We start from the raw sequence: 22,387 nt of genomic DNA on the forward strand, positions 1-22,387 counted from the left end.
TTTACACACATTTGAAAGAAAGAAACAAGAATTTCTTTCTACTTTGTTTCTTCTTTCAATATGCATGTCATGAAAGTATTTTTTGACAAATACGTTTTTCTTTTACTTCCAGAGAGACATAAACTTAAATAAAGAACTAAGTTGATACGTGAGACAAATCGGATAGCCACGAACTGTCATACTGCTTATTAATATTCATTAGCATTACATTCATACAACTTTATGTTTCGAAGACGATCTCCTCAGGCCTCGAGCAAGATGCCTGATGTGCCCTGAGGACATCAGCTGATGTGGACTTGATGCAGTTGTTCATGTGGATGTCTGATGATGCGTTGGAGTGATGGTGTTCGCGGCGTTGGCGCTGGCAGCAGTGTCGGCGGGCGAAGTCCCCACAGATAGTTCTGGTGGCAAACATGACTTTATTAGTGGGTAAATTTTGGACCTGCACCGCCATTAAAGCTGTGCTAAGCGGTGGTAAATGGAGTGGAGGGTGCGGAGACGAGCGCAGATTAACAACGACGATTTGAAAGTAAGAAAAACTATTTATTTGCCAAAATAAATCAACATTACTTAGAAGTAATTCAGGATATGTGCAAGTATTGACCAATCAGCGAGCGGAAAAGGAATAAAGCGTCTTCATTTTCATGCTCGCTACGATTGGCAGTATCGGCATATTCCACACGACTGTGCTTATCTTCGCTCGCCTTAACGTTAGTAGGAGCGCACCCTTAAAGGACTTTTGGCTGTCGAGAAATTGGGCCTTTGTCTTTTTAATGTCGACAAAAAGCTAAGTATGAAATAAAGGTTCTTTATGTCGGATCAAATCTGGAGCTTATAATGAAATCTGGCGTGAACTAGACTTTGTAAAAAGGACTTTATTTTCAAGGTCATACGATGTTATTGAAATTTCCGTGAATGAGAGAGATCGGACAAAGATGCTATGGTAACCTATTGTTGGATATGCAAAGTAGCAAGGACAAAATGTTACAAAAAGGTTTTATAAAAGAGATTTTAATATATTTTGAGGGCATTGAAGCTTTTCCTCGGAGCAAACATGATAGCTACTTGAGACTTAGTAACAAAGGGCTGATAAAATGATAAAATAATGGACGTGGCATAAATATATTATATATTTGATAAAATATTGCGCAGGTTTTTCTATCAAACAGGCATTGAGTGCTACTGGGTATCGTAACAATTTGATATTAGGTCTTGTTAGGTTTGCTGAACTTACATTCAACAAATTATTCAAACAGAGACCTCCAGATGCTCAGAATTCTGTTGGCTGCTTCGACAAAACGTATGCCTGTCGAGTGAGAGGGGCTGAATTTAAGAAGTAATACGATTATAATGGCCCCGATTCCTGCAGATACCTCCTAATTTTATTTTAAGTTATACCCGTCATTTTCTTATCCGCCGGGATGGATTATTGTCAACAAGTTAATTTTAAAATGAATGAATAACCCGCGTGCAAATAAAATAGGCATCTCGCTGGTATGCAGTTCGTTTGACGTGCTGTCTACTTAATTCTGTCGGGTTATTGGCCGATGTAAAATCTTTAGACGGTTGTTTTAAATTTCTGCTTAAAATTTACGTGTATTCCATAATTTTTTGCAATTTTATGCCTGTCGGTTACCCGTCCCTTTCTTTTTCAACGGATAAGAAAATGGCAGGTATAACTTAAAATAAAATTAGATGGCGTCTGCAGGAATTAGCACCAATATCCCTCCTCATCCATAAATTTGACGATTCGATGGTGAAATATTGATGAGAAGAATATTAACGTACTTTTAATGTGCAGTACAATTCTATAAAGAACATGACAAACACATTACTCGTTGTGTACATAACTAATCTAGAAATGTAGCTAGCTAATATTTCGGACATTTAGATGAAAGCTTTTAGCATATGTTGAAAATGTTTTAATTTTATATTTCTAAATGAGCATTTTCGTAAATTATAACAAAATATATGGACGTAATTTAACATAATCTGGTTGTTACAACTTCGTTAACACTACACACTATGTGACTGCTTGTAGCTACAAGCTTATTGTATTAACTCAAATTGAATTTCCGGTTCGAAGTCCGGTATCTCGACCATTATAGACGGCGATACGGCTCACCACATATCACGTTGGTCTAACAAAAAGCTCGATGACGGGTAGGCACTTAGTCCATCTTGCGATGGATGTACCTCTGACTACCCTATTGGGATATAATTGTAAGTTTATGTTATGTTGAAATTGAATTTTAAACGTTCCGTAAAGAAATTACGTCATTTTATTACGTCGCATATTTGCAAAATTATTCAATAATATTTTGACTATTCGCAACTATCATCCAAATAAAAAGAATTAATTACAAAAGACTCTTAACTAGGTATGTACCTAGTGTAATTATTTCTTTTTATTTTAGTGCAATAAAGTATATTTGTATTGTATTGTATTGTAATAATCTTGGTACGGAACCTATCCTCCCTAAGTAGTTAACAGCCATCTAAGGCAATTCTACAAATCAAAACAAAACAAAAGTTTGGTTCCCTAGCAGTTCGACCCTGATTAGAGCTTAGCCATTTTCCTTACCTGCAGCAGCTGTCGAGTGTTTTCCTGAAAGCAGCTCGGAAGTCCCGGTTGAAGTAGGCATAGATGAGTGGATTGAGGGCTGAGTTGAAGTACCCTACCCAGAAGACCGCAGCCACTACTGGCGGCGGCGACGGGCACGCGTCGCCGCACAGAGCTGTTATGATGTACCTGGTGATGGAAGAACATGATACATGGCTCTCTTGCATATTAGGACAAAGGGATGCATCATAATATTCTTAAAAAAAAGGATAGTTTATTTTCCAGATCAACATAACAATTGTGAATAAAGGCCCGTGTCCACTACAGCGTATCATACTAGGACCGTGCTTCTTCTTCTATCGTATGGATTGTGAGGTGGAATACCAACCTCATCAACCCTGGTGTCACGATGATCATCTCATGCTTCGGAAGGCAAGTTGGTCCCGGTTACTACATCAAGACCGGATTCTTAAAGCTTAATCTATAAATAAATGTCAACAAGCCAAGGAAGTGATCAGACGCGGTTGATCTGCAGATTCTTGTTCAAGAAATCAATAGTCACCAGAGAAAGAAGGGCAGCCAGCAGGCGAGGAAGGCAGACATGATGATGCCAAGTGTGCGCGCTGCCTTCCTCTCACGCTTCATCTTGCTGCTGGCCATGGGTTGCATCTGTATGCTGTGCCGCTCCCTCATCGCCTCGCCCATCGAGATGCCGTTGATCTGAAGGTGCTTGTCCAGTAACAGGGCTGCTACTTTACTCCTGTTGAAAATATTTAAAGCTGTTAGGACTACAGTGAATAGACATTTACTAGGTAGGTAAGTGTCTTCCATGAGTCTTCAAAGTGTGTTACTTCTAATCTGTGGGTTGTGAGGTGGAATACCAACCCCATCAACCCTAGTGTCAGGGTTACTATTGAGCCGCCAAAAGTCCCTGACATGGCTCATGTAACGACTACTAACTTACATCAGTAAGTAACCGGGGCCAGCGGCTTAACGTGTCTACATCTACTTAGAATGCATCTTCATTTGTCATCAGGTTGCCATAAACAAACTAGGGGTCACAAAATTATTTTTGTGATATGTCCCCACCGGAACTCAAACGCGGGACCTACGGATCATGAGCTCAATGCTCAAACCACTGGACCACAGAGGCCGTTTGGAATGCTGGAAATGTTGTATTTTTGATCAATTTTTATTACTATGATTTTAGTAGCCTTTAAAGGCTTACACTATCCCGTAGGATGGATGGGTCCCATAATATTATGTGATTCTTTTTAAGCCTTGAAAAGATCTTTGAAATCTTCTCTGATAGGCAGGTTTCATCAAAAGATTTTCTCCTTCGGTTAAGCATAATACATCAATCTTTTTTATCATTCTTTTCCAAAGGAAACTTAGAGCCGAAATAAATTTATTTGTCCTACTAAAATAAATATATAATGTAAGTAATGAAATGACTATGTTGTTTACAAAAGCAATTATAATTTTACGTTCCCATTAGGCGTTAAGCCGGAATATTGTTGTTTGTTTTAATTTTTTAGGTACCTATAAGTGTCTACTTTTACAAACCAGAGGATGGATTTACAATAATTTAAGAAGTTTTACTAAAAATAGTCGCAATCATAAACCCAAAATTCTACTTAATCCTTGAATGTAAGTACGTGTAATTTATCAAATTGTAAACGTTTTTTGTAAAAGTTATGGCGTCAACAACCTTTGCCAGGTACTTATGTCACATATAGTCATAGTTAGTAACTAGCCAATGTGAAATAAATCTTCTTTGATTTATTAGACTTTATTTATTTTGAGAGCAAAAATAAAATAATAAAAGCTAAATCAGCTTAACATATTTTTTCATGAGAAATTCGAGTATAAAATATTACCAACGCTAGCTTACTTCTTCACAACTTCCTCCCACGCAAGAATTATAAGATGTTGTGAATGAAATACGCCCACTCATAGAAGTTCTCTGAATATAGAACATTGTGTTGATATTTTAATCGAATTTACTTTCCTCGACAAAATTATTTTTATAATAAAGCAAGAAATTAATTTATTGTCAATAATAATTTACTGATTAAGAAAGGGAAAAAGAAAAGAAGAAAATATTTGATATCACTAATACCTAACTAAAATAATAATAAATATCTAAATATAATAATCAAAAAATCAATTAACAAGTCAAAATAATCTTAATTGCATATTCTGTTATTTTTATAAACTGGTATCATTTAAGAACTCTGACACCCTAAAGAAAGGTACTTACACTTTTTCTTATAAATAATTTCGCCAAACCGATTACAGTTTGTTGGCGTGCGCACGCGCACGCCACGCACAAAAAATAAATCGAACACAAAAAATACTCAAAGAGCCAATTTATGGAAGCGAATAAACTAACCTTTTGGCTACAAGACGACCGTCTTGGGATCGATCAAATCACATTAGTTATTCATTCAACCAGCCACAGAGGAGTGTTTCTATGGCAGACTAATCACCTCCGACTGTTCACGAATATACACAACGATATGCCCTTGGGAGTGGAATATAAAAATAAAACTAATCAAGATAGATAATTCATGGTCCTCCAGTTATTAACTAACTTGGTGCAATATACAACAGCCTCAGCGGTCTAGTGGTTAGAGCGTTAGGTTCTCGATTATTCTAACACAAAGCCCCCCTTGTGTTAGAATAAGATTGGCCCCAAGGCCCCCCTTGTGTAAGAAGACTTAATGAGATTTTAATATTTTGGTATAGATATAGAACTAAGAACTCTAAAAAGGGGAAAAACTCTTTTATTGATTTATTTTCTATAAGTGATGAAGGATAATAGGATTACAAAAGCAGTATATAAACCGAAGGTTGGTGGTACAGCTGGCAAAGGATGACTTAAAAAAACGTACATTGACCAAATTGGACATGTCCTTGGAAAAGGTTCAGTACGATCTTACTCAGAACCAGCGCGCGTGTATTAAATGATTAATGAATGTAGAGGAATCAAGAGAAGTATGTCAGGAAATACCCGGTAGGAAATAGGCGTGAGTTTATGTATGTATGTAATAGTTCCGTCATACACAACAACGTTTCACAGTATTATTATTGATGTCGAAGGCAGCTTAGGTTAGCGGAAATTGCGCCTGTCCACTGGGTCACTAGTGGATTGATGTCTCTAATGCGGCATTGTGTCACGTACAGAGATGTAAGATGAACTATGACATTATCAGATGTACCACCACACCATAGAATATGGAATAATACGACGTATAGAACGGCAACCTCCCCCCCCCCCCCCACACACACACACAAACCCCCCCCCCCCCCTCCCCCCCCCCTCGGACATAGTTTACACTTGAACCACGTGGGCGTCAGATGTCACACACGCACATGCGCGTGTACGATAATGTCAATGTGTAGCGTCTGTGTAAAACGAGGTTGTTTGTATGAAGTGTGCGGGGTGCGACCACACTAACACCACATCATTCAAACAGTCCATTAATCAATAATTCTTTATTGCCCTAAGACATAAACTTAGGACATGTACAAACGAATAAAACACATAAGTTACAAGTTCTATAAGTTACACAGTTTATTGTCAGCTAACAAAAGAGTGTAAGTATAAAGGCTTTCCTTACTCAGTAATCGCTTCAGGAAATGCTTAGCTTTTACGATGTTTCCAATCAACAAATAGCTACCAAGGGTATTTCTAAGCAACGCTGCCAAAAATACTTTAATATCAAGAGCCTTCTAACATACATAAGCCGCCTACACACACGCATACGCCCCACTCGATTCTGTTAATGAGTTCTTATAGTCGTAACCTCAATTAACCAAAGGGTTATGGAGCATACGCCATCAAGCTGCTTCCGCATAGGTTTGTCGTCAAGACTGAAAACTTAATGAAATGTATAATTTCTTACTTATAAATATGCCTTTGGTTTTAGTTTCATACAGGACCATTTACCCAGCCCCAGGGGGACAGAGTCACCTTGTCTGCTCTCCACTGGGGCAGTTCCTGTTCGGTGCGTCCTTGCCGCGGGCGCATCTAACTTCAGTAGGCCGAGGTGAGATGGTGGCTGAATTCGGATACGGACCCAAACCTACGGGTATAACGTAGAACCCTTGCCCAGGGATATGGGTGAAGACCTCAACGATTGCAGAGGCGGAGATGGGAGTCATCGGTACGGCAATACAGAACGGAAGGGGCGCGTCACTGGGATTGTAACCTGGAATCTGACAGAGAGCAGTAACTGTCAGTACTATTCAGAGGCGGAGGACAGGAGTCCTAGTACGGCTTTGAAATAGACTACTCTGGGCGCCATCCGACTCGCGTCAGACAGAGTACTGCGGGGCGGAAGACAAGAGGGAAACCACTGCCCTATTTTTCCCTAAAAAGTGGCATGAAGAATCCTACACCGTCAAGAGCGTGGCTCTTAAATTTGTGCTGATGAAATATACTCTATGCTTAGGGTGAAGACCAGTGAAACTGAAACCAACATCCAGATTACAGATTTTCACTCTAATCAAGAATATTATTTTTAAAAGTAGGTATCGTTAATAGTGTCCTCGCCTCCCCTTTATCGGCTGAAACGAGGGGCTATAATTTGGTTGACGTAGGTTTGGGTCGTAGAATATAATGTATAAGTTTAATTATATGTATTTTGTATAATTTGTGAGTATACCTATGAGGGTTAGGGAGGGATATTCTACTTCGAAAACGATCCAAAAAAAATAAGAATAAAAACCTAAAATCCGTAGGGCGCTTCTGAGCCCGATCATATGTACTGTGTGCTTAAAAATGAGCATGAGCAAACATTTTCTTGAACTTCAAGATTTAAGTTTCCTCAAAACCTAAGAATACCTTTCAAAACGTTCGTCCCAACAAGATAAATCGCCCTTCTCTGTTCTGTGCCCCAACCACACCTAAAGCACCCCAGACATTGTTTAACTTTGACGGTAATATCCAATCTACAAGCAGTTTAAGTCCGCTTTTGTAAATAACACTGCATCATTTTAATAGCCAACTTATCACTCTTCTTTATTAGTTCAAGTAATCGATACGAGAGTTCGCTTACATAAATATTCATTAGTTAATTAACCGGTCTTCCCTCAATAGCCTATTTCGCAGAGAAAGAACAAGAGGGGTCTTAATATTATGTAAATCTTGCACCTTTAAACGTCCGTGGGATGGGCAAAGCCGAAATCAGCATAATGTGGCCGTAGTGGGCTTAAATGAGGAAAGTTTGCGAGGGAAATAAAAACATAGTGGCTCGTTCGGGGTGCTTCTCGTTAATGTCGATCACCTGACATTTGTATCAGTTTTTGGTTTGTTCAGATTGAAATTGGGGTAGTGATTTCAAAAGCATCAGTTCATCATATCCCTAGCGTTATACCCTTTTTCACCTGAAAATTTGACTGGTCCGGTTTTTTACAGAAGCGACTACCTGTCTGACCGTCCAACTGAAAACCAGTCCAATATAGGCTAGATCACATACCTCCGAAATGCATTTCTCGCAGGTTACCTCACGATGTTTTCCTTCACCGCTGAGCACGTGATAATCATTTATGATTCAAATATGAATTCCAAAACAAATTTGAAATCATTAGTTTTTACTTTTTACCGACTTCAAAAAAGGAGGAGGTTTTCAATTCGACCGTATATTTTTTTATACATAAAAAAGGGATGACCATTTTTAGAGTCGAAAAAAACACTGTGCGGCGGTAAGAATGAGATTTTTACATATATACTGAGGGGGTGCTAGGAATAGGCTACTTTCCAACTAATCATATCAGTTACTTTTACTAAACATCAAAACACGAAATTACTATGGAATTTGTATGAAATGCAACGTGTGACGTCATAGAAAAACATGACAAAATGTCGCACTTATTATTACATTTTTCTTTATTAAAATTTTGACCAACCCGCAGTGCAGCAGAGTGGTAGAGTTTGCTCCATACCCTCGGTTGATTGAGAGAAGGCCTGTGCATGTGGGATGTTATCGGCTGTTTATGATTTGTTTTATGAAATTTTCAAATAAATTAAACAGAAAAAAGAAAACTTTTTTCGGTAGCATATCAGTTAGGTATAATGACGGGGACAAATCTGGTATTTACGTCTGTTCTAGATTACGGTATAATAAACTAAGCGAACAATTTAGTTACTTTTGTTTACGTACCTACTTAGTTCTTTTTTCTTAATGTTTTTCTAATTTGAAAACTTCCACAAGCGAAGGTTGTTGGTAGGGCTGGCAGAAAATTAATCGACCCTAGTGGGTCGATAGCGATAAGCGCTGAAATAGGTAGAAAATTGTTACTTAGTTCATATAGTCATTTCAGTAGGTCATTTGGGTGTCGAAAAATCAAGCAATCGGCAATATAAGCTTTCGATATTCTAAATTGCGATGTTATAATCGTTCGATATTTTGAGTTTCCACGTTTTAAGCATCGACAATTATTTAAGCATAGGTATTTTAAGTTTCGATGTCGTAATATGTAACCATGTCTACAGTTAAGCCCAAAAGGTAACTACAATAGTAACTTATCCAATTTAGTGCCTAACGCATCGGATTCAATTTGACGTCACGAGATTGAATTTAGGATTGCGACAAATCACATCTGTAATTGAATTCCTTAGAGGATCACCGGGTATAACCCTTTTAGGGTATACATAATTAAATTATCATATCGTATTTCTAAATGTTAGCTTGTATGCTAATAAAAAAACATAAAACACGTTTTGCTGGTTGTCTTTCCGGGCATGTCGTGAAAACCGACAGATGGATGTTGTTACGGGTGATAGACTAATCCTTTCATAGGGTTAATCATTTCCATCTTAAAAATACTACACCGAATCTGTGTCTCTTATCACACTGCTTCTCAATCTATCACTCAATTTACCACCTAAGATGCTACGAAATTTCATTTCTACGGCATAATACGTGGATAATGTGGTTGATTGTACATGTACTTATGTGAAAAAATCATACACCTGTTGTTAATATATCATGTATAATTGTTTATTATCCCATGAAAATAAATAAATAAATAAATTCTACTTTTATCCTTCTTCTGCCATACCCAATATTCACTACCGTACTTCAGCGTAGGGACAAATAGGTACTGCATTGTGAACTGCCATCCTCGCATCTTGCAAGATACATTGGCTACTAACAACTGCATGCATTGCCCCATTCATAATCAGCCGTACGACGCCCACTGCTGGGCATAGGCCTCCCCCAAGGATCTCCACGACGATCGGTCCTGCGCTACCCGCATCCAGCGGCTTCCCGCGACCTTCACCAGATCGTCGGACCACCTTGTAGCGGGCCTACCCACTGAGCGTCGTCCGACACATGGTTGCCATTCGAGAACCTTTCCGCCCCAGCGACTGAATTACCCAATTTAACAGAAACAGAAATCCTCCCAAATCCTGGAAACCACGTGATTTCAAATATAACATAGCACCACGCCTGTATTCCCGAAGGGGTAGGCAGAGGGGTATAGTGTATACACCCAATCCCCAGCTATGTTTAAGGCCTCAAACTGAATGACAGCTTTTAAGAGTCTTTTTGTAATTATTTCTTTTTATTTTGGTGCAATAAAGTATATTTGTATTGTATTGTATACTCGTTTCGCTCTTGTCGGTATAGCATTCTCCATGCTACTACTTTTTTTGGGGAAAAAATAGGGCAATGGTTTTCCTCTTGTCTTCCGCCCCGCAATACTCTGTCTGACGCGAGTGAGATGGCGCCCAGAGTAGTCTACTAGTATTTCAAAGCCGTACTGGAACTCCTGTTCTCCGCCTCTGAATAGTACTGACAGTTACTGCTGCTCTCTGTCAGGCTGCATTTCCGTACCGACGTCCTATCCCTGCCTCTGCAACTGTTCACTGTTACTGCTATTTAAAAAAATATGTTTTTTTTATACAGGGATTATTTATTTGTCTAACACCTATACGTATACAAAATAGAATTAATTCATAACGGAAAATCATTAGCAAATGCATCAAAGTGGACGTAAATTATTAAATTTAATCACTACAATGCGTCGTCCATTTTAATCCATCATCACTGAATTCAATTATCAAATATCATACACTGCCATTACTAATTGGCATAATTTATAACAGTAACTACGCATTTTTAATGAAAGTAACATAATATAACAACAACCTCCGTGGTCTAGTAGTTAGAGCGTTAGGCTCACGATCTGGAGGTCCGGGTTCGATTTCCGATGGGGACATTATCGAAATCACTTTATGAGACTGTCCTTTGTTTGGTAAGGACTTTTCAGGCTTGAATCACCTGATTGTATGAATAAGTAAGATGATTCCGTGCTTCGGAGGGCACGTTAAGCCGTTGGTCCCGGCTATTAGCCGTAAAAACACTTCCACCAACCCGCAGTAGAGCAGCGTGGTGGAATATGCTCCATACCCCCTCCGGTTGATTGAGGGGAGGCCTGTGCCCAGCAGTGGGACGTATGTAGGCTGTTTATGTAACGTACATACATAAAATCACGCCTATTTTCCACCGCGGTAAGCAGAGAGATGGAATCCCATTTGCTTCGATCTGACATGTTGCTCTTGCTTCCTTCACATTTATCAATCGATTCATACACGCGCGCCCGTTCATCTGGTTTGTTGATGTATCTAATTTAACTTTTAGAAATTAGTATTTCTTTAAATTAGAGACGTCCGTAGAAAAGGTTTAGTACGATATACTCTGAGCCGGTCTGCGTGTATAAAACGATTGACGAATGTGTAGGAAGCAAGAGAAGTGTCGAATCAAATGGAATTTTATAGGCTCTGCTTACCCCGGTGGGAAATAAGCGTGAATTTACGTATGTATGTATCGTTTGGCTCATTATTTCGAAGCATGATGTCTCACTATTCCGGGATGTATGTGCATGCCGCCTTTACCCACGTGCATTTTTGTTTAGTTTTAATAACATATTACATTTTATAAGCTCACAAAAGCGTATATTTTACATTTTAATCCACTCAAATACCAAGACTTTAAGTATGTACATAGTCCCAACCAATTAGTAGCGCCGCGAAATCTTTGATTATAATTTGTGTTCAATTTGAGTTGGTCGGTTTAGATGGATTGCTGAGCAAGCCTTAAACTAATTACTCAGATATTGCTTAATTAGACTCATTAAGCTTATGACTTGAAAAACTTTCTCTGTGAATTCATAACATAAGCGAAGCCTTAAGTATCAGACGTTGATCTCGGTTGCTACCTACTGATGTCAGTAAGTATTCGTTACATGAGCTATGTCAGGCATCTTTGGCGGCTTAATAGTAACCCTGACACCAAGGTTGATGAGGTTGGTAATCCACCCACCCACACGATAGATAGAAGAAGAGAAGATAAGCTCAATTATGTCCCTATGTTTCAAAAGAATATGTCCCAATTGGGGTAGACATCTATCGCAAGACGAACTGAGTACCCACAGTTCACCGAGCTTTCGGTTAGACCAACCTGGTAGGTCTCTTCTTCTGTCGTGTGGGTAGTGAGGTGGAATACCAACCCCATCAACGTGGTGGTGAGCCGTATCGCCGTATACGTAACTTCGTCAAATCCATCTAATTTGGGTGGTCATATTTTTACACTTATTAAGTGCGCTAAAACATATTCATAGTATAGTCATCAACTCTGAAGGATATTGGTTTCAATATTATGTAGTAGGTAATAGCTCAAGCGAAGCTTGTAACTCGAGCTCTAAATCTAATAGTGGAACTTGTAAGTTAATTTCCGATATTTCCTCTAGTATACATAGTACATACATAAACTCGTGCAAGAAACCCTTGAGGGGGAGGATGTCAGCTACAAGTAATCAGAATACATCTTGCAGCCATTTAATACGAAGTCCCAAGATGAATATGAAGGGATTTAGCAAAGTTCAAACATTTTACCCCTCTGTTTTTTTAAGTAATCTTCTCTTATCTTTTGTACTATTTTTAAAGGTTCTTCATTTGTTTTCTTACTTATTTTTTTCTTTCGTCTCCAGCACCACTTCAGAAATTCAAAATCATTTATTTAAAGTTATTATCATAAACTTGTTGAAGGTAAATTTAAAAGTATCGAATCTACGTCACTTCGCAAGGTATTATGGCTGAGGAGAAGAAATGACAAGGAACAACAGCAACATATTTTAAATCAATGGTATACATAACAAATTATTTAATAACTAGAGAGACATTTAAAAGCTTCCAGATGTTGCTTAGTGATTAGATGTAGATTGAGTAAAACGATATTGTAGGAATGTTTCATTACATTGTTAAGTATTAAACTATTACATTAAGTACGTAAAACTATTTTGTAAACTTGAAAGTTTCTCTCATGCCGTAAATTTGGAGCTAAAAATAGCACCTGGTTGGAAGGATCGAATGCTCGACACCCAGAACTTGCTTTTCATTGCCACAAATTATAACGCCTCTTCTATAGACAGATAAGATACCTTCGTAAGTTAATTAATTACTTTGTTTTCAAGGGACGTGAGAAATAGTTCCGTTTTAACCAAATAGCAAAAAGGACTCTAGTGATCCCTTCAAACAAAACAACACCTTTAAAATAACGTGGCCAGGAGAAAAGAGAATGTTACGTTTCGTAATTCAGAAAGTTTATATAAGTGTACATGTAAATACACAAAATAATTAGTAAAAGTATATAACACCTAATAATAACATTCAGCATAACAAAAAATAAATAAATAGAAACTCATTTAACAAAAACTTAACACGTAATTGAAAAGATAAATTTAAGGAGAAAGTTAAGGCTACACAGGTATGTAGCTTTAAGTTTCTTTTTCTAGTGACTTATTGTAAATTTGCCGTATAATAATATTATGGTATTAACTACCAGGCGGAACAAATGGGGAGTGCTGAGGGTTCTCACTCGGGAATAACTTTAAGTAACCAATATCTTGTTTTCACATACATAAACTCACGCCTATTTCCCACCGGGGTAAGCATGCTTCGATCCTAACATACTTATCTGGCTTTCTCCACAGTCATCAATCGTTTCATACACGCATGCCCCGGTTGCACGCCGGAGAGTAGATCGTAGTGAACCTTTTCTAAGGCCATCTCCAATTTGGTCAATGTAGGTCCTTCTAGGTCACCCTATGCCAGCCCTACAACCAACCTTCGCTTGACCTTCAACAAGTTTATCCATGATAATTACGTTGAATAAATGATTCTGATTCTGATTCTTTATATATTATTTTCGTAACCCTACATCTGCTCTATGTGCCCAAACAAATCTTGTTTTTAATAGAGTATCAAACTTAATACGCATAGAGACGGCAGCCGACGAATTCAGTAATTTAGGTATTGTTCGAAGCAAATAGAATTCGCCGGTTTGTTTACCCCGGTGGGAAATAGGCGTGAGTTTATGTATACTGTATGCGGTTATTTACTAATTTCAATATCTCGCTACAACGCTATAGTTGGTTGTACTTTGATGGAAAAACAAATGAAAAACATGCACGCTGACTTTGGGGCCGCACAGTAAATTTTAAACCGCCGCCCCTATATTACCATAGTTGTGAAACTTTCTATCATCCGAACAAAGACCAATAGTAACGGTCTATGTTTGACTATATGCATAATGCTAATAGATTCATCCAACTTTTAATTAAAATTATACTTGCTACGGGATTTGATACCGCTTAGCTTAGAGTAATCATCATCCCCCTAGCGTTATCCCGTTTTTCACAGGGCCCTGAATATTTGACGGGTCCAGTTTTTTACAGAAGCGGCTGCCTGTCTGACCTTCTAACCCGCAAAGGGAAAACCGTCCCAATACGGGTTAGGTCACACCCCTCCGAACATGCATTTCTCGAGAATGTGGGTTTCCTCACGTTGTTTTCCTTCACCGCTGAGCACGTGATATTCATTTATAATCCTAACATAAATTCGAAAACCAGACTATGGAATTCGAAGGCCTGTGCTGGATTCGAACCTGCGACCTCATTGTGAGAGGCAAGCGTTCTACCAACTGAGCTAGCACAGCACAGCTTAGAAAAATAAATTAAGTATATAATAGACTTATCGATCTAAGAAATATTAGTACTCAATATTCTAGATAGATGGCGTCTGCGTCGTCTTAGGCCTCAAACTGGATGACTGCGGCGCGGCGGCCGCTGTTCCGTTCTCGATGCCAGCGGCCAAATCGCGCGGTGTTGCGGCGGTATAGAGTTGTGTCTCAAATGAACGCGATGTTGAAACAGCGACAACGCATTTTCGATTGTAGTTCTTTTGTTTCGTACGATTTATTATGGACAAAAGAAGATCTGAATCCCTATAATGTACAAAGGAAACAAAAAGGCGAGTTTCAAACGCAGAGACACCGCTCGACTAGAGCGCACCGCTCGTACCCCGCCCCCCGCGCCGCTGCCATCGAGAACACTTCAATATAAGTCTTAGCATTTGAACGCGCCGCTCCCAACATCGCCGCCGCCGCCGCGCCGCTGCCGCTGTCATCCAGTTTGAGGCCTTAATGACGATACATAGATCGAACGATTTCGCATCGACAGGAGGAAGTCCCTATAATGTACGTAATGGTTAACACGCTCGTCACGGCTTGACAAGAACTGTGGGTTTAAGTCCCGTCCGAATATTTTTTTGATTTAAATTTTCTGTTTATGAGTAAGCAAGGGTAAGTGCTATAAAAACAAAAAGAAAACAGTATATTAGTTAAGCTTCAATCATATACATTGGTAGGTGGACAGTTCCATATAAAAATCGAAAATATATATCGTCCCTCCGTCAATTCTGATGTATACCACTTCAAGCACATGTTGCACCATCCCGCGCTCCAATACATCAACGTCCTTCACCCTAAGGTTGCCTTGAGAAATTGCTGTTTAGCAATAAGGCCGCCTATTGTGCTTGTTTTATTCGTTTGTACATGTCCTAAGTTTATGTCTTAGTGCAATAAATAATAATTCATTGATTGACTGATTGAAAGATCATATTGTGGTATTTTAATGTGGAAAATGCTGTCCGAGGGGCAAAATACTGGGCTGAAAAAATCTGAATGCGATCGAAACGACAAGAAGGAGAAGTGTGGTCACACCCACTTCAGACAAACAAATGAAATAATAAAATAACGTAGCAACAAGCCTGTATGTCCGAAAGGGTACGTAGAGGCGTATCATCATCATCAGCCCATTAACGTCCCCAATGCTGGGGCACGGGCCTTCCTTATGGATGGATAGAAAGATCGGGCCTTAAACCATCACGCGGGCCCAGTGCGGATTGATGGTTATTAACGACTGCTAATGCAGCGTATAGACTAATGCAGCATAGAGGCGTATAGTAGACCTATTTCTCGCCAGCTACGTTTTAGTCCTAAGTAATAGGACTAACGAAATATAACAAATTTTTATACTTATTTTCATAAAACGCCGCCCCCTCGCTCTCACATTTACTGTACTTAACAAAAATAACATCTTCAACGTTTCTTTTCAAGATAACTTTTTAAGTGGTCACGTAAAAATAAAAAGATAAGTGTGTTGCTCATCTCGAGAAAAAGCTAAAGCATTTTGACAAATACGTGGGAGTGCTTTATCTACAGTGAAATAATATTAATGAACCAACTTTACTAAAATGCTTCATATTTATTTTACGTTGCTTCTATCACAGGCCGTTCAGGAGTAAGGGAACGCGCACGAACTGTCTGTCTCCCTCACACGCACAATGTATACAGGGTGTAAGTGACATCGTAACGAATACTCAGGGGTATGATTCAGACCATGATTCTGAGTTAATATCAAGTGGAATTTTCCGTCGCTACTTCATGTATTTTTTTTGTTTTTTTTATTATTTTCAATTCTATACTTTTGGGATAGAAACGTGAATCTACTCAGAAACGTGGTCTGAATCATCCTTCAAAGTTTTCGTTACGATGTCACTTACACCCTGTATACGTCCCACTGCTAAGCACAAGCCTCCCCTACTCGAGCATACTCCATCACGGTCTACGAAAAAAAATATTAAGTATATAAAAAACTCACCTATACAACATCCTCTCCTGTCGATCAGCTTCCATATAAATCCTATAGTACATATACAACATGATCACTCCGGGGATCCAGAAACTAACACTACTCGATATCACTGCGTACACTTTATTCACGGTAAAACTGCACACTTTTGGATGTCTTCTCCTGAACTCTAAGTGATCGTCCGTGGTATACCACCCCATGAAGATTGGAAGGAAAGAGACTAGAGCGGGGCTGCACCATACTACTGCTAGCATGATCCCGAGTTTCGCCGTTGTCATTATAAGAGGATAGTCTAAAGGTTGAACTATCGCGTAATACCGGTCCACTGATATACAGCACAAATGTAATATCGATGCCGATGAAAAGTACACGTCTAAAGAGTTCCACACGTCACACATGAAGTACCCAAACAACCACTCCCCATTCGTTATTTCAACACTAAAGTTAAAACACATCGCCCATATGGCTACGAGCATGTCCGCGAACGCGAGCGACACGACAAAGTAATTCGTGATCACACGCAACTTTCTATGTCTCATCACTGATACAATTACGAGTAAGTTTCCAAATATGGCTGCCAGTATAATAAACACCATGATAAGACATTTAAGTGTGACAAGAAAAACGATAAACGGGTCATCTTGGAATTGATTTGAGTATACTAGATCATTCGTGGTGATGTTGAGTTCTAGGGTTTTATTGACGTAGGAGTCGGTTAGATACATTGATGTCGAGAGGTCTAACAGGTCCAAGGTATAGTTTTCTGGCGTGTCACTTAATACGAGATCCACTTTCATGGTTCACATGTCTTCTTCAATGGTTCATCTCTTTGTCATGACGTCGTGAGCAAAGCTGTCGACGGTTCCATTGTGTGGTTTCAGCTCGGCTACCTGTGAAAAGAAAGAAAGGCGGTGAAACAGCGAATCTTTTGTGCTCGAAACTGTTGACGTTACAGCCTCGTTTGTAAGTAGGGGATTGAGACGACGGTTTTAAACGTTTAAGCTTTTGTTTGGCAATTTTACTTAAAATAAAAAGACCACAAGATTCCTTTGGCGATGTAAACTACGCCATTTCAGTGGTAGTAGATTGGTTGACTATAAACAATCTGCTACTAAATGACAATGAAACAAAATGTTTCCTTTTCACTGTCTAAAGTTAGTAGGCCGCTCGATTCTATTATTGTAAAAAATAAGGAACTGGATGTCACGGATATTGCTGTTTTTTTGGGAATTACTTCGGACGCTAAGCTACAATGGAGTCTTTATATTGATAAGTTGCCCAAAGGCTCAGCGCAGCAGCATTCGCGGTCAAAAATCCGTTTAATACCCGATGTAGAAACCGCGCGATTAATTTAACTTTGTTTACTTACTTGTTTTGCAAAAGCGAGCCATTCAAACGATTTACAAATTGGGACCCAAGACGTCACTTTGAAATAAATTTAAAGAAATTAGTATTTTAACTTTGGCATCATAATATATCTATGAAAACGAATATATGTAAAAAAACATAATATGATTGTTTTAAGAAAAATAGTGATTGTTAATACCCGGAACAAAATTAAACATGCTACATATCAGTCAAAATCAAATCAAAATAACAATTATTTATCAGTCGATTGCATAAAATCACAAAATCTTTTAAGGGGCAATGTATACGTTTTTACAACAAGAACCCATTGACATACAGAAGTTACCAGGTATTAGAAGGTTCATAAAGAAGGTTATTATAAGGTTAGCGATTTACTTACTTTATTTACATCAGTAAGTAGTAACTGGGACCAACGTCTTAACGTGCCTTCCAAAGCACGGATCTTACTTTCGGATAATCAGGTGATCAACCTATAATGTCCTTACCAAACCAGGGACCACAAAGTACTTTTTTGTGATATGTCCCCACCGGGAATCGAACCCGGAACCTCCGTATCGTGAGCCCAACGCTCAACCACTGGACCACGGAGGTTATATTACAGTGACAAAGTATCAATACAGATAAGCCCTTAAGCGACAAGTTTTATTCCAGCATACGGCCTAGAGAATAAAATATGTATTCTAAGTTCCCGGCCTTGATAGGTCCGAGCACACATTATGCTATTTATAACAATTGCGTAGCACCGCGCCCCAACGCTCACTGCCTGCATATTAAATCTTAAATGCTACACTGCTTTAGGAGTTGACTAGGAAAGGGTGTTCCACGTTAAGACTATTATAAAATTAACCTTCAACAAGTTTACCCTTGATAATACCTTAATATATGATAATACCTTATATTAAGAGGAGCTCGGTGGCGCAGCGGCTAACGCGCTCGGTCTGCGATTGTTGAAGTAAAGCAACTTTCGCAAAGGCCGGTCATTGGATGGGTGACCACAAAAAAAAAGTTTTCAGCGAGTAGAGCTTCGCGCCCACCTGAGCTGTTGACTTAAATTTTGTACCGAGTGAAAGCCATCAGCGCTCCCCATTTGTCCAGCCAAATAGTTAACGACATATGCCGCAAAAATAATATAATGTTAGCATTTTCTTGCACCCGTTAAAACAGAAATCAAAGCGCGAAATACTGTGTGGGTTGAGCTTTAAACAATATAATCAAATAGTAGAGTAAAAATGCGATTTCACAATGGAAACATAACAACTGCCCAACTTTCTACTCGTTTGCAAGTTTAGTGAAAACTTTCCCTAACCGATAGTTTCCGACACTTTATTCACGCTCATATTGATTTTTCCTTTCCTATTGAACAAAATTGTACATTTTCACGTACAATCAAAGAGCAAAAGTACAGTCACTGAGCCCAGCGAATTATTTATAAACAGTGCTGAAATTATGAATCATTAGTTGTCATAATTATAAAATTTATGTTTTTGGTCTATTACAGAAACGACATGTAACCAGGAGGTCTTAAGTGCAACCTATCGTATCGACTTTTGCAAGTTATCGTACCTACACGTTAGATAGACGAGGTTTGTGCCAAATGTTTGTATTTATCTGTTGTGAAAACCTCGAAAACGCCGTTTTGAAAAATCACATTCTGTTATAATTTTCACGAAACCCCCAGGCAATAAAAATACACTTAGTTTAAAAACTAAAACGCGACTACGGAAAACTAACGCTCTATAATGTATGAAGCAAGAAATATCTCTGAAATTCTTCCGAATAATAATGTTTAGGAGATCGCCGTGTTCGCATGCCGTGATAAACAAACTCTTAGGACAGATTGGCATACGACCACGGCTATCTTCTAAATAATACAGTAGCACCACCAAAAAGACATTAAATAAATATAGGTACTCTATAAATACAGACTAATAGTACATATTTCATTGTTAACTAAAGGGAGAAAGATCAAAAAGCTTTTACTATCTATTCTAACAGAGTACAATGCCTGCAAACTACGTTCTTCAGCCCGTCGCCATTTAAATCCACATTTTTCTCTACACGTGAACCACCAACAAAGCATTTCAAGGCTAATCCCCATAAAGAAAGGCTGCCAAACTTCGCCTCTATGTAAACACTCAGTAACATTGTTTGCACGTAAAATAAGGATGTACCTAAAATGAGTGACGCGTAAATGAATCAGTTCAGTGACCGATGTCATTTTATATGATATGAAAGATTATTCTCATGGTTCTATATGTTATTCTTCTTCTATATGTCATTGTTGGGTTGCCAACCCAACAAAATTTGCTTTTTTGTTATATTTTAATATGGCAATTCTGTTCTCTCCCTCTGCTACCAACTCTTAGAACAACGACATTGTGCTCCTCAATTTAATAATAAATTAAAAATTATCAGTAACCAGTGCGTGTCATTGAAGTAGTGTATTAGTGGACCCACAACAGTGCTACAATCCTATAGAATTATACAAGTTCGGTACACCTAGTACCGTACACTATATACTTACTTACCTAAGATATGTGTTTGAGTAATATATTTTACAACAATATCTGCGTCACGACAACTTAATCAAATATATAATTATAGGTTTTATGTTGTAAAATTAACAGAGATAAAACATAAGCGAAACCAGGAAATATACGTAAAATATTTTTCATGATAATGTTGTAACGCAATGAGGGACTTTCTATGCAGCGTTCCCAAAAAAAAAATAGAAGGCGCTGTACAATGGTTATTAAAACTATAGAACACAATCCATAAACTTAAGTAAGTATAAAGTATTTAAAATGAAATAAAACGCGGTCAAAGTGAATCAACTCGTTTTAATATGGCAATTGGAGGCAGTTCGTGGGAGGTGTACAATTTTGATTCAGTTCACTGATTCAGTGGTTCCCTTCACTAACGCGGCTTCCTCTTCGCAAAGCTGTGTTGGTTGAAAAGGAAACTAGATTTAAAAGCCTGTGTATGGCTCCGGTGGCTTCCTAAAAGTGCTTTCAGATGAAAACTGGAAGCACGCCCTGCATTTCAGCTTTGTATACTTTATGTACGCTAGAAAAATACTGTATTGTACTCGTATTGTATACAGACTATGAGATTTGCTTTGCTTTATAATGTCTTATGTGTCTATATTTAAAAAAAGCTTTCTGCAGGCTACTTTGTAGATACGGCTCACCACCAACCACCTCCACCACGACCACGTTGGTCCAATAGAATGCTCGAATGCGTGGCTGCTTAGTTCATTTATTTATTTAATAATTAATTTTACACAGGACAACATGAGAAGAGACAAAAGGCACAACTTATTTCTAACAGAAATTTCTTCCAGTAGGCCTGTGAGAGTGAAATATTAACGAGGAGATGTCAGATAGCGTGTACAAGCATACACAATAATATATACATAACATCAATCGCACATAATAAACATAAACATACATCGCAACAATTAATATAATAGACTTACTTACTTATATCTACAACTAAATATAAAATATACAAACATATATACATACAAATAAATGTAATAATAATAGGTATTTACATCTTGCGATTGATATAATAAAAAGATAATCATCATCAGCCCATTAACGTCCCCACTGCTGGGGCACGGGCCTTCCCTATGGATGGGTAGGGAGATCGGGCCTTAAACCATCACGCGAGCCCAGTGCGGATTGATGGTTATTAACGACTTCTAATGCAGCCGGGACCAACGGCTTAACGTGCCTTCCGAAGCACAGAGGAGCTCGAGATGAAAACTTTTTTTTTTGTGGTCACCCATCCAATGACCGGCCTTTGCGAAAGTTGCTTTACTTCAACAATCGCAGACCAAGCGCGTTAACCGCTGCGCCACCGAGCTCCTCAATCAGAGAGTAATAATAATAATAAATAAACTTATTTTTCTCCAGTATTTTATAATAAACAAAATTGTGGACTTCCCAATAAACAATTCGGTGTGCTCGTGTTGGGAGTGACTACGCTGCTTCCAAGGGTTACAATTTAAACAAAAACTTATTACAAAAGTAAAAAGTTAAACATAAAGTGATAAGGTGTTGTGTGTGCGAGGGTGTGTGTATGAGTGTGTGTGATATACCTTTGACCACCTGATTTGGAAATATAGCCCTGAGCTTATGTTGTGGTCCGCAGACTTCTACATTTAGACGCAATATCAAAATTCGTAAGGAGCAAACCGAAATCATTATACAGGGTGTTAGTGACATCGTAACGAATACTGAGGGAGATGATTCAGGCCGTGATTTAGAGTTAATATCAAGTGGAATTTTCGATCGCAAAAGTATGGAACGGAAAATAATTAAAAAGAACACTAAAATTTTCATGAATTTTCCGACAGGAAATTCCACTTGATATCAACTCAGAATTATAGTTTGAATCATCCCCTTCAGTATTCGTTACGGTGTTATTAACACCCATACCTAC

The 22,387-nt window shown here is 38.5% G+C and overlaps 1 protein-coding gene across 1 annotated transcript in view; it reads right to left on the reverse strand.

The window, feature by feature from the left end:
* Positions 1-220: 220 nt before the first annotated feature.
* LOC126377117 (octopamine receptor beta-1R-like) overlaps positions 221-22,387 on the reverse strand; it is a 106,182-nt gene continuing 84,015 nt past the window's right edge. The window contains exons 2-5 of the mRNA XM_050024790.1: positions 16,580-17,460; positions 3,126-3,323; positions 2,585-2,752; positions 221-401 (exon numbers count right to left, since the gene is read on the reverse strand). Of these exons, the coding sequence (XP_049880747.1) occupies positions 221-401; positions 2,585-2,752; positions 3,126-3,323; positions 16,580-17,367 (1,335 nt within the window). The 5' untranslated portion in view covers positions 17,368-17,460. The remainder of the gene's footprint in view (positions 402-2,584; positions 2,753-3,125; positions 3,324-16,579; positions 17,461-22,387) is intronic.

This window comes from Pectinophora gossypiella, chromosome 22 (assembly GCF_024362695.1).
Source record: "Pectinophora gossypiella chromosome 22, ilPecGoss1.1, whole genome shotgun sequence".
NCBI classification, from domain to species: Eukaryota; Metazoa; Arthropoda; class Insecta; order Lepidoptera; family Gelechiidae; genus Pectinophora; species Pectinophora gossypiella.